The 19059-nt window shown below is 33.6% G+C and overlaps 2 protein-coding genes and 1 long non-coding RNA gene across 3 annotated transcripts; all 3 read right to left on the minus strand.

The window, feature by feature from the left end:
- Positions 1-1195: 1195 nt before the first annotated feature.
- Positions 1196-3190, minus strand: LOC146900841 (tubby-like F-box protein 5). The gene is made up of 4 exons (XM_085733739.1): positions 2717-3190; positions 2536-2623; positions 2105-2225; positions 1196-2002 (listed from the first exon to the last, which is right to left on the minus strand). Exons 1-4 carry the CDS (start codon positions 3047-3049, stop codon positions 1330-1332), a joined length of 1215 nt encoding a protein of 404 aa, XP_085589865.1. The 5' UTR covers positions 3050-3190; the 3' UTR covers positions 1196-1329.
- Positions 3191-4159: 969 nt separating this feature from the next.
- On the minus strand, positions 4160-12143 carry LOC146900842 (vacuolar sorting protein 39-like). The gene is made up of 12 exons (XM_085733737.1): positions 11603-12143; positions 10398-10609; positions 9683-9814; positions 9421-9564; positions 9138-9250; positions 7834-8257; positions 7136-7459; positions 6175-6396; positions 5782-6024; positions 5180-5623; positions 4787-4885; positions 4160-4560 (listed from the first exon to the last, which is right to left on the minus strand). Exons 1-12 carry the CDS (start codon positions 12138-12140, stop codon positions 4357-4359), a joined length of 3099 nt encoding a protein of 1032 aa, XP_085589863.1. The 5' UTR covers positions 12141-12143; the 3' UTR covers positions 4160-4356.
- Positions 12144-16522: 4379 nt separating this feature from the next.
- LOC146900843 (uncharacterized) lies at positions 16523-18218 on the minus strand. The gene is made up of 2 exons (XR_015023032.1): positions 17893-18218; positions 16523-17079 (listed from the first exon to the last, which is right to left on the minus strand). It is a non-coding gene; the product is annotated as an uncharacterized LOC146900843 (long non-coding RNA).
- Between the last annotated feature and the right edge of the window lie 841 nt (positions 18219-19059).

Consider the following 19059-nt stretch of genomic DNA (forward strand, 5'->3'; position numbering starts at 1 on the left):
CATACGCAACATTTTCAGAGGAGATCGAAAAGTGGAGCAACTGCTAGTGAAATGGAAGGATATGCAGAACAGTGAAGCTACTTGGGAAGACAAGCAAGAGATGTTGGATAGCTACCCCAATCTCAATCTTGAGGACAAGATTGTTCTTGAAGGGGAGGGTAATGTTATGAGTGTGGAATGCCCAATTGATAAAAGTGCTACAAATGATGACATGGCAAATAAGAAGGGATTGAGACGTAGCTACAGGATCAAAGGGAATCATCCAATGTGGTCCCAGTTTGTTAGTAAATGAAGGGATATTAAAGTAGTGGTAGTAGAATGAATGTGGTGGGCATTTTGTGTGATATCACTTTCTCTCTCTTTCCTTATTCTCTCTATTCTACCTTATCTTTCTGTTCATAGTACTGGCTAGTTAGCCATTTCCAGTATTTTTTTGTTAAGTGAATTGAATGAAATCAGTGGACAAGCAACACTCCATTTAATTGCTTGATTCATATTATTATTGCATTTTTATTCTGTTATCACATAACAGAGTACTATATATTATATCATTCACTAAACATGGTTTTAATTTTTCTTTCAAAAAAAAAAAAACATGGTTTTAATTTTAGTTGTATGCCTATGAAACAGCATACAAATGAATTCTAGAATCAATACAACTCGTGCAAGGGGAGGAAAGAATACTAATGATCGCATACTCGAGATTTTCACTCATAGTAACTAGTTTGCAATTTGCTTTGGTACGTCGTACAAGTTCGAGAACGCAACATGCCACTCTTGAAATATAAGATACATGGAGGTATACCGACTCGGTACATTATTTGAATTAATGGTACATTCTAATATTTTAATTGGTATGCTATCAATATTATTTTATCAAGTCTAGTTAAAATACAAAATGAAACACCAATAACAAATGACAAATGCCTTGAAATATTAATAGACAAAAATAAGAGTCTTGAAATATATTATGCCAATATTTATTATGCATGACGTTTTTAAAGAAAATACTAATTTGATTAACTATTTAACAATTATTATGAAATAGTATAAAATATACAAGGTGACGCTTTGCACATATGCAGGACGGACATTCCCCTCTCGAAAAAACGGAAATTGCATGTCCCTTTTCTAACATTTCATTGCTTTTTCTTTGTACATTTTGAGCGAACTTCTGCTCATTCAAGTTGCATTGATTCTCTGGTTTGTGGTGTTTTGGGAGTTAAATGTGCAGCGAATTCTGTGACTAAGTTTTTACCAGCATGGTACAGTTCTTGGTGCTTGATTAACTGTGCACATTTTTATATGCAAAAAATCAGCAGACGATGATCATAAATGTATTGCTCTCATTGACGTCAAGCAGATGGCAAAGGCTTGGAAGGCAGAGAGTGGATAAGAGTAGTCCATGATGAATAGATCTTTTTCAATCTTTGCAAACCGTAAGATTACCCTCTTTAGCTCCGCCCGTGAAACATTATGAGACAGATGAACAGAGGCTCCAAGTTGAAAGTTCTTTATAGATGCCACCACACTAATATGGCCCGCGGAGCATCGTCCCCGACACTGGATCGGTTGATCAAAATATGAGCGAGAGATGTTTATGAGTGTCAAGGGCTCGATAGAGCTTTGACTCAGTTCTGGTAGCTCCGATAGGCTTCCATGGTATGAATCTTTCATTGGACTTTTTTCTTTAAGTGCTGGTGAACGAGAAAAAGGTATATCAAATATTGAGGGTAACGATGTTGGAGTCGGAGTGTTTCCCCCTTCATAAAGAGCTGAGACGGGTATCGAGTTCAGGATGCAGTTGATCTTTCGTGGTGTATCAATGACAGTGATCACCTCATAGGAAACGGTGCCAACAAGATGGCTACATGCTGGAACTCTTCTAGGTGACACTTGCTTAGAATTCAATATCCCGCTTGGTCGACAATTTGATTGAACTGCAGCATTATCTGGTGGTTGACTGTCGTATATAGAGAACTTGGTGCACCAAAAATTGGACCTGGCATATGTATAAAAATCAAGTTGTGAAGACTATAAGGGGCAGGATGAAAAGCCAATAGAATAAAAGGGTAAATAAATGTTTCTATTGACTAAAACTTGCCTTACTTTACCAACAAATTTGTTGCTGGCTTGAGAAAAATCGTCTGCTGCTAAGGATACGACAAATTCGGACCTTCTTATCTTTTTGGCAGCTAATAACAACTTATTACTCTCATTATTCGCTATACAATTACAACCAAAACAAAAACAATCTGGCTTAAATACATACATCATAAAATGCAAAAAAAGAAAAATTAACGATGCTGACAATTTGTGTCAAAAAACGATGCTGACAATGAACCACAATCATAATGACAATGAATGAATAAATAATTAAATAAAAGAAACCCATAAATTTAGAGCAAGTAAGTTGAAATTCAACATTAGTAGTCATGAATGCAAGCTTGAAGAGTAACTAAGATGAAAAATTTGAAAATTGATATTCATTGTCTTAGAAAAAGAGATGGAATGTTTCAGCAATGAAATACTTACATGGCTCCAAGCCTAAGTACAACAGGAATGTAGACGTTCTTTTGTTCATCCTAATAAAGCACTGGATCGGATAATCACAGGGACCGGGCTATCCATACACATAAAGGAAAGAGAACATAAAAAACATGAGGGAAAAGAATAATTCGGATTAGACCAGAAAGTGGGTGAAATAATTGATTACCTGCTTCACTGAAATAGGAAATGTGATCCTTCCACATTGTTGAGGAGTCTTGACGATCTCTAACGTGGCGGACCTCCATGATTTACATACTGAAGCACAAAAGATAACAACAGCACGTGCAGGCCAAGATGTCTCACTCTTTTCAACCCTTCGGATTATATCCAAAAGCAATTCAGGTGGTAGACTTGCCCATTGTCCCTGTTGAATAGGTTCAATTGGAGTTACATCCAGAGCAACGTGGGAATTTGACCGACAGAGCATATGCTTTCTCAATATGCTACCTATTCCATTTTTTATCCCCTTGAGTTTGCGGCCTAAGCTTTTCGATGACATGTTTCCACACTCCGTTGCAACATAAAACTGCACCAATCCAGATGCAAGCTTCTAAATTTCTGACATTAACAAAAATACAAAGGCAAAGACTCGTGATAACCAGACAAATATAACCATTTAGTTACTCATAACATTCTAGACTGAAGGCAATAGAAAACATCGCAAACAAAATTATCTAGCGTCAAGTCAACAATTGGAAACAAAATTGGATTGACTCCTCAAAGTGTGATTATAGATTTTGGACTGTAAAGTGAGTAATTAATTGATTAAATTATTCAGCAATGGTTACTATTACATATGTATGTATAACTAACCATGAGTGTATTGCTATATCAACCTTTCTTTGATTTTCTTACTTAAGCCAAATGCCCTAAAATTTAACTACCATTTTGTCATATACTCATCTTCATAATAATAATACCTTCAAAAACAAATCTTCATAATAATAATAATAATAACTTATCAATATTATCAAGGTTTATAATTATGGTCGTCGGAGTAATATCTAAAAAACTTAAATGCTGCACTGAAACAATACATGTTGTGATTAATTTGACATCCTTAAGAAATGGTATCACATTTTGCAATCTAAGACTGATATACACTCACAATTCTTTCAAAAAATAAATAAATACAAACACTCACAATATTGAAAGAAATAGAATAGAAAAACTAACTTGTGATAGTAAAAGCAACAAATGGAATGATTTGTGATTAACTGGCAGTTCTGATTATTTCCTAACTATAGTAAGGAAGGGATCTCGGGGAAGACTAGTTTTCTTTTTGGTGATTGAATAGCACAAATAGGAACAGAATTTCACCTGCTTCCTAACATTTAGCATCGAATATTTCTTCCTTAATATTAGGATCATATTAGTAACTAACTGAATGTGCAGTGTACTTTGGAACAGTCCTCGACCTATTTGCAGGGCCCATTTGTATCAACGATCCACACACATTAAATTGATTTTAATTGTTAAAATAATTATTCTTTCAAAAAAAAATGTTAATAAAAATACTTATTTTATTTTTGACCATTTGTATCAACGATCCACACACATTAAATTGATTTTAATTGTTAAAATAATTATTCTTTCAAAAAAAAAAATGTTAATAAAAATACTTATTTTATTTTTGAAGAACACTGGGTGAAAGGAGAGATAAATACATGCTCCCTTTCAATGCTTAGATTTAACCCAAAAGTCAAACCAATATTTACCTTAGCTCATGCCTACAAACTAGTACAATCTGATCTTCTAAGATTAGATTACAGTTCCAATTTCACCAAAAAAAATTGATACCCATTCTCAAAATGCCTTTTTCAGTGGAGACACTTTGGCCACAGCTTTCATACTTTGAGAATCTCTGAAACACACAAAATGCACTAGAGTTTTCCCATTCGGATAAACTGCAAAAACACTAGTCCCTATTTTCTTATGGCACAAGGAACACATGTTATCATCGCTAATCTGTATAACTGCTTTCCTCTTATTGTATAGTTCATCTTTCACCTGTGAAAAGAAAATTGTGTCGTTATAGATATGTACCCACATTGTAACAAAACAGAAGCATTTGAATGTGCAAAATTAGACGAGAATTCAGATCTTAATGATGATTTCGATAAAACCCAACTGAGAAGTTGTCAGTTAAGATATTTCATTATATCCCTAAAGGCCAATCCTACCATTTTCTTCTAACAATCTTAAATAAAAATCTTGATTGCTGATGTATGTTTACCTGAAGGTTCTCGCTCTGTCTCAAGCTTCTGACAACTGAACAATTACGATACATTTCACTAGATTTTCTCACAAGGGGCCCAAGAATTGGAAGCAAGTTCTGCAGAAAACATCCAATTGTTTACTAAATCGAAGAAATAAAGAAACAAATAATGTCTAATAAAATATATTAAAAAAATTCAGCTAACAGCACAAACTCCACCAGGAGAATAAGTTGGACCGATAAAAAAAATGTTGCTTGTTATATAGCTACGAACCAACACCAAAATTGGAAAAATTACCATGAAGTCATAAACCATGTTCTCTTCAATAAGCCAAAGCTAATATAGTTATGCATTGACGTTATGTTTGATGAAATAAAGAGAATTCCATCACCTCATTTCCTCAATTATACCTGCAGTTTGGTCTCTTTTGGTAGGAGTTTAAGGGCCTGGGCTCCATTGATTCTATCCCACCTGCGGCTTAACAAATCGAGGGCCTCATCAAGCATGATAGAAGTACCATCTTCCTCAGTAAATTCTTCTGTGTCAGCATCACTCCTACCACTGTCGCTACTCTGACTAGCTTTTGCGTCCTCTGCAATCTCTATTGCAGCAATTTTCTTTGATCCTCGGCTCATAGTTCTTGATAATGATTTTGAAGTAACTTTTCGAATGGATTTACTCCGGGGAGATAATAGATTTGAAATTTTCTTTTCGTAGTTCTTGGTCATCCTCCGTGGATTCAGATAGATTTGCAGAAGCATTAGGTATATATTGCTGAGAGATTTTACAGAAGACTTATGGGCAGATTCATACACATGATCACAATAAGACAATGCCAGTTCTGGAACATGAAGCTACAAATGAAAAGGGAGTTCACTTATTCCCATTATATTCACAACAAAACTAATATTTATGTAAAATACATGTTGATGAAGCAATTAAACTCAAAATGTATTAAACCCTATAATTGTTGTTTACACACTAAAGACAGGATGGTATTTACTTGATATACCTTGTGAACATACAAAGATAATGCTAGTTCATGTTGGTTCATTTTTCCTAACAATATTGCCCGCTCTTCGTATAAAGCATCTGATGGAAGAAGTTTCAGAAGAGCTTCTGGATTATATCCTGATATACTCTCCAAGGCAGACAGTAATTTTTTCCTTTTAGGGGAGTAAACTTTCTCGTCCCATTTCTGTTGAGAACTTAAATCAGCGTGCCAATCAAGTACTTCAGAAAGATAGATATGTACCTGCATTGCAGAGTGCAGCAAGTAAATAGAGATTTTTCTCCTATTATTAATCAAATCAACCATGAAAATACCAGAGAAATGCTTTTGAAAAAGAAAAATAGAACTGTGTTGGTCCTTAGAGTCATTGAATCAGATGCCAAAGGACCTCACCATTTCATTTTGCAAAGTTCCGGATACGGCATCCTCATTCATAGAAAGCACGAGCTCCAAGTATGTTGCTTGCAAGTTTGGAGCATGTTGCTTCAAATATAAGTTAACCATATCTGCTGGAATATTTCCAGACAAAAAGAGCTCAATAGTTTGGGTTGGGCAGCTTTCAAGAACAAGCATGGAGTACTCTAGAACAAGTGTTGGGTCTGTTTCACAAAGTGGCTGCATCAGAAACCCACCAAATCAGGAAAAATAGCATCAATTAACAATAAGCAATGCATAATGGAAATAATAACACCTTTAAAGAGGTTTGGATTCTTGCGAGAACTTCAATTCATGCATGACAGAAATTGAATACATATTTTTAACTAATCCGCTAAGTGACTGCAAATATTTTCCCATCCAGCTATATGGCAGAAGAAAAAAGGACTAAATTATCCAATAAAATTAAAACAGCTCACTGTTGTCCATTGTCCCCACATTACGGCTAAAGAAAAAATGATGTTTGATAGCGAAATTCCATCTGATGGACACTACTAAATAAAATTAAAAAGGGAAATGCTAACTTGTGCCCTTAAGCCACAAGTTTAATAGCCAAATGTAGAAACTTAGTTTTGGAAATTGTGCATTCAATGTCTTGAAAAGTTAAAAACTTATTTTTTCAATACAAAATTTATGCTTTAATTCTTTTTTTAGATTCTTAACTTGTGCCCTTAGGGCACAAGTTAACATGACCCAATTAAAAATCATTCCTTCGTTTAAGCCATGATAAATACACCAAAAGTAACAGCGCCCTTATTATCTGATCACAGATTATATAATGTCATATATCCAGACTTTGTTGCTTCGTCGCACTATGTTAAATCAATCATTTTATTGAGGAAGAAAACATATAGGCATGACAGCTGTTCAAACACATAGAAGCAAAATGTTTATCAGCAAAACTATTGACCAAATTTACCTTGAGGTACTCGATGATGGCCTCGGGCTTGAATCTATGAGCAATCTTGGACTGGCTAGACTCTGACTCTTTCACAGATTTATTAATAATTTCAAGGGCTTCCCGGTGCATGGAGTTGCACTTGTAAAGTTCTACTAAAGCAACATGATAACTTCCTTCTTGAAGTATCTCTTCACATATTTTCAGATCACAGTAGTTAAGACCTCTCAATAAATTTTCAGCCATAGAAGGTTGTCCAGTTAGAAGCATTGCTTGGAGTAGAGCAGTATCCAATATTGAAGCCATCTCCCGAGCTTCTGAGCTAACAGGTATACTCCCATGCCTCTGACACCAATAATTTTCCGAGTAGTAACTTCAATATCAATTGTGATCAAAACCAATACTAGTATTGCATAGCTTTAACGTTACAAAAAGGATTAAGGACATCTAATGTCCCACAGCTTCAGCATTAATCTTGCATACATTGTTTAAAGAAATTTACACTACTTCAATATGTATATTACTTTTTGTCAACAAAGTACTATACAAGTACGATACTTCCCTCTTTGACCTCCAAATATATGCACGAGTTGTAAATTCTAGCAAGTCTACCCCAAAAGCATTTGTCGTTGCATATTGAAGATAAATAGAAACATTAATTGTACAAGCACCACACGTGATACATGGAAAAGGAACAAAAAAAAAAACTCAGTATTTACCTTGTTTATTTTCTTAAACCTATTATAGGATTCAAAGTTATTACCAACTGCATCAAAAACTACTTCCTCGGTTCCTTCTGCAGTGGCCTTCTCAATAATACTATGTCTCTTCTTGTGCAAAAATTTTATGAGAGCCATTAGCATATTATGGCTCATTTTTTTCGATTCAAGTTCTGCATTGTCATCCAATTCTGACATATTAGATGCTGAAGAGGGCTCCATATCATCAGACATAGACGAACCTCTGGAAAGATGCAAAGGATCCCCAAAAATGTCCAACTTGTCTGAATCATGAACAATAGTTGTCTTTGGAAGGATAATGGATGTATACAGAGAAAGAACATAGGTTATATCTACTTGAGATGCTAGGAAATGTTCCATTGACTCCTCATAGCTTCCATTGTCAAAAAGATAGTGGGCATACCTATAATGTAGCAAAACAACATTTAACAACTTAGTGAGAAAATTGAAAAATGAGCAATGAGAAGCATGTCAAGATTTTAGTACTTTAGAATTTCACAAGAATGAATGAAATGCAAAAGATTCCACAAAATATATTTCACCTATTATTATTGAAGGCATCATTATGCAACCCATGTCAATAGCCCAATAACCATATGCATACTGGTATTTTGGGGCTAGCATACATAATTGAAAACACCTTACATAAAATCTCATATTTCAATATCTTATTTATACTCTCAAATCTATAGAGCTGAAACATGGGCTCTTAACTTGTTGATACATGGCAGGACAATATTACAACACTATACCTTAACTAAAGCTATATAGGTTTGCTTAAAGAGTTTCATTTATTTTAGTTATTAAATTATTACCACTAATTTTAAGATTATTTTATAGTGTAGTTAATGATATTTATAATTAAACTATGTAACGAGTGATGGAATAATACTTGTGACATTATTTATCTAATCTAATTAAATTAATTTTATAATTTATATGAAACTAGATAATAATGGACAAAATATATATGGAAAGATATCAAACTCTCTTATATCAATACAATTCTTTCTTTTTGTCTCTATAAATTACAGGGTCAAAATTATTTAGATATTTCTTTTGAACAGTAGGAATTTTCGATGCATTGCATAACCACACGTCCACGCCCTAGTTGTATGATAATTAAACCATCAATTTGTTATCATTTTAAGTTTTTTGTCAACTAATAAAATTAATTTTATTAGTTGACAAAAAACTTAAAAACTGTCTTCTTTTTTTAATAAAGAAAACTGTCTTGTTTGTTTCAATTTCTTTAACAAGAATAATCTAATATAGCTATGAACCTTATATGAATCGAATCCTCCTTTGCAGCTCGAAGATTTGAATCTTCAGGTGGAAGGAGCTTGCACAATGACAAAGCTTCTTCGAAGTTACCAGCAGCTGTTAATTGGACAATCTGCAATGAAATAGTACAATCCTTAACTTGAGATATAATAACAAAACACAAAAAAGTATAATATATAGCCAAGAATTGGAAAAGGAAGTGAGGTATTTTTGTTGTTTTCTCATTTTCACTAGAACCCAAAACAGGTATGACATTATGAATATTGATCACATTGCAAATACCTGGGCTCCAAGAGGAACAGGAAAGAGGCAGTGAACAGAATTTTCTAAAGCAATAATCACTGAATTATTGCTCTGGCGAAGATGACGTACATTTCGAAAAACTATTGTTTGTATCAATGGATATGGACCTCGGAGAGATCGAATCTGTAATGCAAGCAACACAAAGTGTAAAGATGCACAACCTCTCCATGCAAAAAATAAAATAATAATCTCTGAAACTTATTCTTAATATCCAGAAGTTTGACACCAAATACTTAGTTACCTCCAAAAATCTTGGCAGCAGGGCTAAAGCATATGGATTCTGAATTACAACTTCTGTTGGGGCCTCTGACCAACAAATCCTACCTTCTGGACGAAGTTTTCCGTTTTGATCCACAATGACGCCAATATTATCCTAAAAATGCACCAGAAGAACATCAGTTTATCTGACTCAAGAAAATGCAACAGCGTGAAATAGGAGGTTTTGAAAAGAACGTTGGTGAATATTTTGATTGCTCTCCCCTGCTCTAATAGTAGCTAGATTTTGAGTTCCCACATCAATATTTCTAACATTTCTTATTTATATCCAATTGAACATTCTTTGGGCAATCAATATTGGGAGTAATGAATTTATACAAGTACATGAACAATATTCAACTGTTTGATTTATGTGGTACTGCCCCAGTGGCCGAAAACATTTTGTCTCATTGTTGTTGTATGTATAACTGATAACTCCCTACCTTACCTAAGTCCGAGCAGTTTACAACTCCAACCCCCTGCCTTTAGATCAGTTTGAACATGGTCAATATATCCATCCAACATAATTTCATTGGCTCATTGCCAACATTTCATGGAAAAGTAGAACGTGCATTTATCACATAAACTATATTCTAACTTCTACGCACTTTATGCCTCTAGGAAACGAATGTACATGTGATATATGAAACAATTACCACTGGCATATATATCATTCAAGAGTCAAACAATGAAGTGAATACCTTGCCCAAAAGGAGCTCTCCGGAAGGAAGAGATACCACCAAAGGTGGCGCTAGCCTCCCAGAAGTAAAAACTTCAGATATTGAACCACTCGTAGCATTCAGAATCATGTACGCTTTTCTAATCCCCAAACATATATTCTCACCACACCAACTCATCGACTTCACCACATCAGGAACACCAAAGTCTTTCACCTCCACAAATCCTCTACCACCTAGGAAAAACACCAGCAACAGGTCATCATAATTAAGGAAAGACAATCACATCAAAACAGTAATTTTGGTTTGCTCATCTGTCCGACATATATTTACATTAGACACTTCCAACTATATTTATGTTCTTTTCCTTGTCCTGTTTTCTAAGCTTCTATACCAATCAAGTTGAAAATTACCACAGTGAGTAAATAAATAACATCACTTTACTACATTTACAAATTTAATGATCAAGGATTAAGGGAATGAATTCTTGTCTTCTCCATAGAAATGGGTTTTTATTCCCATCAAAGCAACCAAAAAACTGAAAATCATTCTTGGTGAACAAACCTCTCTCCGGAAGATCTTCTTACGCTGAGACTGCTCAGACTAGTACTTAGGGCTCGTGGTTTAGTTGATTATTTGTGTTTGGTTAAAATTGATAGGTGTTTAGACCTATGCAATAATCCTCTAGGTTGGCCTATGTTGACATCCACATGCCATTGGCGCCATCACAAGTAGTAAATATAATGACGATCTTGCACTATTGGTATAAACCAGTTTTACACTGACAGTCCAATGAAAATTCAATATTTTGCAGTTATTTTAAAATACAAATACAGCAAAGCGGTCTTATGATGAGTGAATCTTCATTAAACTTTACAAGTTTTTATATAATATTAACTAATACTACCATTTTCATTTATCAAAACATATGTAGCACCGACACTTCTAATAGAACCCGTGTTCAGTGTCCAACACATGTCAATGTCTGACATCAACACATGTAACTACATTCAATTATGCCATTTTTTAAAATTATCATTAGTGTCAACGTGTCAGTGTTGTATCTGGTGTCTGCGCTAGTGTTGGTGCTTCATATAACAAAACACATCAACTACAGCTACTACATAATGCATAGATATAAATTAACTGAAATCAAATTAACTTCAAAAACTAATACTAATCAAGTTAAACTAAAAGAATGAAAATAGCATTGAATGAGATGAAATTACCGTCGTGTCTGAAGATACAAACACGCTTCTGCCTCGCGAAACACAAGAAGCCTCTATGTTCATCCCAACAAAAAGCATTAGCACCTTTCGCTTTGGTAATAACCGCAATAGTTTCAAAGGTAGGAAGTTTATGAAACGCAATTGATTCCGATAACGAAAGAAGAAACTCTCTCGATTCCACCACCTGCATTGACATCACAGCCTTCTTCGCAAATCCGTTTACCTTTCTCTCTAACACATACGCTTCCTTCCGCATTTCCTCCGGCGCCGATGCTGATTGCTCCGGTGCGTAAACGAGGAGAGATCCGTCGGAGCATCCTAAGAGGAGTTTGGAACCGTAGGATTCGATGGATTCGATTTTGGAGGGTGAGTTTGTGAGAAGCTCGAAGGAATCGTAAGCACTGTGCACCATTGTTGAGAAATTGCATTGATGAGTGAAAATGGAAGTTTCAGGAAACGATGTCGTTTGGTGGAATGGAATGGTTCTTTGTGTTGTTGATGGCGGGGAACGCTTATGGTGTGAACTTGTGTAGTTCATTGTGTTAACTAGGGCTGGCAATGAACCGAACCAACTCGTCAATAGTTCGGAATTCGATTCGACAATTAATTCGTTGCACTTGGTTCATGAACCAAATGAGCTGAACTTGAGTTGAAAATTAAGTTCGTTAAATAAATGAGCCGAACTTGAGCTATATATAGTCCGACTCGGTTGGTTCATGAACTGACTCGATAATATATACACATATATATTTAATTAATTACAAGCTTCCTCTAATACTAAAATTATATGTATACTAATTATAAGTAAAGAGATCCTTAAAAAAAACGAGAGAAAAAAAAGAAGCTAATAATAAACTAGTGCAAGCTTAGGCTTATAACCACACATATGTATACTATAATTTGTCCCACATCGGTAAGTTTACACAAACTAGCGAGGATGAGTAGTTATAAATAGAAGCACATTAGTTTAGGCAGCGCAACAGTAGTAACTGTGAGGTGCGCATGCTCTTTTACTTCTGCGCATGCTCTTTTCCTTCAATAGTTTAATACTATTTTGATTTTTTGAAAAATAAATTAAAAGGTTATGATATACTTTTTTTCGACAAAAATAAAATAAAAAAACTTTTGAATTATGTTACTCGAGCAAGCGAGTTGAACCTAACGAGCCGAACCGAGTTGTTCGTGAACTTTAAACGAGTCGAACTCGAGCCAAAAAAAATGGTTCGTATCGAACTCGAGTCGAGTTTCGAGCCGAGTCAATTCTTATCGAGTCGAGTCGAGCTCAGACGAGCTCGACTCAGCTCGGCTCATTTCCAGCCTTAGTGTTAACCGATCAAACTGTCATCAGGAATTTTTGTTTAATTAAAAAACTTATAATTTTATTTTTTAGAGGAAAAAAGCTTAATTTTATTTTTTAGAGGAATACAACTTATAATTTTATTGTGTAAAGCTCATTTTAACCCACTTCAAATTTTTTATAAGATGAAATTTAAGTTGAACGGATGGTGCTTTAATAAAAGACCGGAAATATCTTAGAGATCATAGATCACATACTTTATTCATTCAAAACTTCATATAAAGGTATTAGGAGACTCGAATTCAGGACTTTTCCGATTTAAAACTTGTCTTACTAATGTAATACCAAACTTTTGGAGTTGACCCCTTAAATATTATTCTGTGTGTAACATAGTCTCTAAATACAATTAAAAAATTATACGGAATTTTCATTGTGTTAAATAGATGTAATCAGAGAATGACAACCAAATTCAATCAAAGTTTTGAACATTCACTTATAACTATTGGATGAGTCCAACTTATGGAATTTTACGGAATCTTTAGCAACATGTTCATTTTTACTACATACTACCTCTGTCCCTAATTATAGGGCCCTTTTAAAAAAATAACGGGAATTAAGATAGTGGATATTTGTATTAAATACGTTTGTAATTACTATTGTTTTTACAATTTTATCCTTTAAGAGAGAGTGTTGGTTTATGTTTTCAACATGTTATTTATTGCTGATTGAAGAAAAATATGTATAATAAATAGGGGCATGTATGTAAAAAAAATTAATGTAGTTGGAAATAACAAAGGAGTCTTATAAAAGGGACAAAAAAAATTCTCAAAAAGGTCTTATAATTAGGGACGGAGGTAGTATATTGAAAATAATCATTTTATCATTGATTTCTTTAAAAAAAAAAAATCATTTTAACATTAATATTGATGGCTCGTTTGTTCCTTCTAATGGTAGCACTTCCATTATCAGAGATGAATTTGGAAAAAAGATTCAATATTTTCATTCTAAAATTAATTCCAGCGGCAACACATTAACAACTGAAATGATATCTTTGAACTATGGAATCTGTCTTGCCCACAATCTTTGTCTCAAACATGTTATCTTTGAGGTTGATTCTTCGACGGTGCATACTTTTGTTCATGCAGGGATTGCTCCTTCCTCCCCCCTTCAGTGTATTCTTGATGAGGCTCTACACCTTCTTAGATTCTCAGATTGGAAAACAAATTAAAAGTTAAACTTATCAACCAGGATGCCAACATGCTGGTTTTACTGCTTCTTTAGGCCATAGAGCTTCGTATACTTTATGTATTTTAGAGAATTCTAGTCCTTTGCTACACTCGTTCCTTTTTGCTGATTGCAAGACTTCTATCTTGTAATCTTCTTGCTTATCGGTATTTAATTCCATTTCTACCAAAAAAAAAAAATCAAATGTAATTGAAATATTATATGATCATCTATGACGTTATTCTTTCCATTCTTTTATAAACTTTGCGGTCAATGTATATGACGAGTGTGTATACGAGGGAGCGAAGGAGGGTGAGAGAGTTAGTCCTACTCAATCCAGATATACTCTTTTACTCCATCCGTCTCTATATCTAAGCATCCTTTTATTAGAGGCAAAGGGTGCTTACATACAAGGACAAAGGGAGTATATAAGAACACGAATATGTTGTAATTAGGGACAAAGGGTGTCACATTTAGAAGAAAATTTTTGCTTTTTCAGATTCATTAAATAATTGATGTTGAAGGTAAGAAAACCACAAGAATGGGTGGTTGAGTTGTGTTAGCTTTTTCTTCTTTTTAAACTAAGTCCAGAGTCTGGAGCAATGTTCAGATTCTAATGCAATGGATAAAGTAAATATATATATATATATATATATATATATATATATATATATAGAGAGAGAGAGAGAGAGAGAGAGAGAGAGAGAGAGAGAGAGAAGAGAAAGATACAAAGCAATTATTATGGTTCCTTCCATAATACGGAAGTAGTCCAATCCCCCTTGCACTTCCAGGAAGATTTCACTATAATTCAATCTGATTACAAATGCTCAAGCAAACAAGCAAGAGACTTCAAATACTCAAGCACACAAGCAAGAGATTTCCTATGCTCAAGCACAAACGCAAAAGACTTCTAAACAAACAAATTACACAGAAATAAGTTTGGATTGAACACTTGATATACAATCAGTGGTGTTCAAAATACAAAACAAATCAGACTCTTAAGACTCTAGAATTTCTAAGATATGAAAGTTATTAAAAAATTCTAAGTGTTTGATGCACAACAATTTCAGCAGAGTTTTGGCACAATTTAAATGTTGTAGAGTCTCTATAAATCTTCATTCCTTTATAAACTTTCTGGTCTGTGTATATGTGTATATGAGAGAGGGAGGGAGGGCAAGAGAGTTAGTACTACTCATTTCCAGACATACTCTTATATATAAGAACACAGATGTGTTGTAATTAGTGAAAATCCTGCATGCATCGAAGACCATTGGATTAAGATCGGATGGTACAGATTTAAATGATTTATTTTTTAATAATTAAAATTTCAAGCTTTAAATATAATTTATCCGATCACATTTAGAATAAATTTTTTGCTTTTTCAGAATTATTAAATAATTGATGTATCTGGACTATATTATAATTCAGATGCATCAATTATTTAATAAATCTAAAAAACAAAAGTTGTTTATAAATGTGATCAAAGAGATTACACGATCACCAACTACAATAAATGCGACTCAATATGGATTCTTGTCACGTTTTATGATTTATCAATATCTTTTGAAACAATATAGGGCCTAGTAAGGATAAGATTAATCGTAAGTATTCATCATATCCAATGTACTATGATTATACTCCTTATATCATAATCTTTGTCGATTGAATATGCAATTCCTTAAGTCACCATAGTTTAAAACACATCATCATCTTAAATAGAACAATTTTTTCTTCATATTATGATATGTTTTTAAAGTGTGGTTGTAAGTAAAAAATGTTGTAGTAGAATTCATAGATAACTTTCATCATGTTGCTAACTAGAGGAAGCTCATTTAATTGTTTTCAGAATGATTCACCTTCAGGTTATACCAAGTGGACGATTGGACTAGGACTGAACTTGACGCTCTGGGGATCGTTGTTCATTAACATGGTAAAGGAAATTGGGAAGCAATATTAACATATCCATTTATGCTAGTTTTAATGAATAAAACTCCAAAAGAACTAGCCACAAGTGACATTTCAGATCCTTCAAATAGAACTAGCATTATCAATTAGCACCATGCTTTCTAATGGTACAAAGATACATTCTAATTCTTCAGCAAACAATGAGGTAGAAGTTAGGCCTCGACTCCTAATATTTTGATTGGAACTACTGTTTACCTGTGTTTTTGGTAAACAGTATGACTAGTTTTAAATTATTACTTGCAGGATCAAACTAGAAATCCTAGGGCATTTTGTGCAATGATTTTTCAGAAAATATATGAATGTTCATGGATTTGCTTACGAACAAGATGAAGAAAATTGTTTTATGATGAAGATAATTGTCTTTTGGCATAAATCAATAATATGTTTGAAGATTAAAAGAATATAAGACTTAGAATTTTAAAAGGCAAATAAACTTAAAGAAAGATAAATTGCATTGCATTAAGTAAAGATGGTTCAGCAAATCACTGTTACATACATTCTTCACTTGTTTCTCTAAACACTGGTACTTTGAGTTTATAGAACTTTTGTTAATAATTTGTGAGCCATTTTTCTATGAAAAACTACTGTATATACATAAGAAAATAACTAACTATCAAACTAACGACTAGAAACTAAATCTTTTCGACAACTTTAGCTTGTTTTCCACGTGTCTGGACCTTTGATCTTGCCTCTTTAGCGAGAATTTGAAATTATTTAAGTCGAAATCCAAACATCTGTCAAATTCATTTGCTGTCGAAACCATTCTTCCTCTTTGGACGTAAATTGTTTTTTAGTCTTGATCATCACTTTTCTCTTTTAAAGATATGATCCAAAAGGAAGGATGAGATCTATGACGAGTTCCGACAGATATACGACGCGACTAACCACTCTGATCCTAAGGAAGTGAAAACTTCATATACAAGGATCATGGCTATGGTGAAGTCGTGTCTTCGTGATTTCAATATATGATGCTACTTGCACATCACATTTTCTGTCGAAATGAACATATGAAAATTTATGTTAACAACTAACACCACCATTGTTAATAACAATATGAGTTTGGTTGGACAAAAATTGTAATGGTTAGTAAAAATACAAATAATAACATAAACGTCCAACCTAAAACAACTATTCTCATGAATGAGTTTGACAAAATGACATCCCTTATTGTAACTCTGCATATTTTGAAATGTTTATTTTATACAACATCTTATTGTTTATGTTTTTTTTAAGGACTTTGCATAAAAGTAATATTTTTATTTCAAATATTGTACCTCAATAGTTTTACTTAACTACAAAAGTTATATTTAAAATAATTTTGGCTTCCTAGCACTAGAGGTTGTTCACCTTCTACATAGAGTTCAAATGATCATGCATAACAATATCATGTCTTCTAGGTCCATGAATGTTGTTTTTACGAGAATTGACATTGTCATTCAAAAAGGTTTAGCGGCACAACTTGTTGTTCGCTTGCCTTATATTCATATGTAATTTATCCTTGATATATATTACAATAGTATGTCGTTATAAAAAAAATATATTACATTGTACTTAAAAATCCAGTGAATAATAATTGCTTATAAATTGATTCCTTGTGGTAGGAGAATTTATGAAATACATAATAAAAAAATTATATATCGAGTGGAGAAAATATATAAAACATTATAAACCAATCACTAAATCATACCACCAAGATAAAACCTAAAAATTCAAATAAATAAAATAAATTGAATTCAATCATAGTAAAATCAACAAATTAAAAATAATAAACTTGAAGGAATTATAAGTGTATCTTCTTACTGACATTTAATCAAAGAAATTACACTCGTATGATGTTACTCAGTTCCCCGTTGAGCTGATCTGAAGTGAAAATCCATGAATTGAGTTTTGTTGCTTCACTCGTGGATCTGGTGGATGCAAAACAAAATAAGATTAAATAGGCAAAAGGAACCGTACAAATAGACCCAATAAATTGCAAAACAATGTGAACAACCTAAAATTTTTCTTGTAAATAATAATAACAAATTTTCCCCTCTTAGACATAATATGCTCAATTCAATCATAAAAGTCAACAAACACATACATAATTTATATATAGTGAAAGATAGATAGAAAATGAAAGATTCAATTTACCGATCTATTCAAATTCAGAAAAACAAGGGAAGAGAAAGAGGGAATATAGATTGCAGTTTTTGAGAAGTGTTATTTTTGGGTGAGGAATAGAGAATGTGAGGCGCTTATGAAGAGTGAAAGGGGGAGGCTAGGGTTTTGTAGCGAGAATCAAGGATGTTGGGCTATTCGGGTATCGAGACCCAAACTCGTTTCTATTTTTTTTCCTCATTTTTTTATGAGTATTACTTTTCCCACCCTATGTCTTTCCTCGCGCGCCCTATTTTTTTTCCCAAAATACCCCTAGTCCGGATTATATAATCCGAAGTTATTCCGAAATATTAAATCCGGATTTATACAACTATTTTGGCACTTCATCCACCCTGATGGATGATGATGCCAGTTATGAAATATTGTTCCGGATTATATAATCTGAATAAGTTAGATAGATTCCGGATTATATAATCCGAAACGTGTAAAGCACCCCGTTGAAAGTCAACAAAAGAGGGGTGGTGAATGATGGTTCCGGATTACATAATCTGGAATGTACTAAACATGTCCGGATTATAAAATCCGGAATGCATCAGTACAGAGGCAGAAGCCATCTGTTTTGGCTGAGCCTCTGTTTTAGAACTGATTCAGTCAATTTTTTTGGCCTTTGACCATATGCAAACCAACAAAGAAAACTATAACATTAAAATTAACAACACAATATAATTTTTAAACTTTAATTAAACATAATTATTCAAATGGTACATAACATAATTATCCAAAATATTCAAACATTAAAATTACATAAAACACAATCAGCCCCTAATAACTACACTCGTACCACCTCCGCCTCTGCCACCACCTCTGCCAC

This window comes from Medicago sativa, chromosome 8, assembly GCF_051527215.1.
Source record: "Medicago sativa cultivar Bolivia chromosome 8, Bolivia_mono, whole genome shotgun sequence".
NCBI classification, from domain to species: domain Eukaryota; kingdom Viridiplantae; phylum Streptophyta; class Magnoliopsida; order Fabales; family Fabaceae; genus Medicago; species Medicago sativa.

Bases quoted from the DNA above. Each gene is read 5' to 3' on its own strand.
- LOC146900841 (XM_085733739.1), bottom strand. From the start codon at position 3,049: ATGTCATCGAAAAGCTTAGGCCGCAAACTCAAGGGGATAAAAAATGGA. The intron at 2,624-2,716 runs GTAATCAATTAT...GTGTATGGATAG, and splicing joins TTCCTATTTCAGTGAAGCAG to CCCGGTCCCTGTGATTATCC. The intron at 2,226-2,535 runs GTAAGTATTTCA...GTAATTGTATAG, and splicing joins GTACTTAGGCTTGGAGCCAT to CGAATAATGAGAGTAATAAG.
- LOC146900842 (XM_085733737.1), bottom strand. From the start codon at position 12,140: ATGAACTACACAAGTTCACACCATAAGCGTTCCCCGCCATCAACAACA. The intron at 10,610-11,602 runs GTAATTTCATCT...TGTTTTTCCTAG, and splicing joins TTGTATCTTCAGACACGACG to GTGGTAGAGGATTTGTGGAG. The intron at 6,025-6,174 runs GTGAGGTCCTTT...TCTGCAATGCAG, and splicing joins GAACTTTGCAAAATGAAATG to GTACATATCTATCTTTCTGA.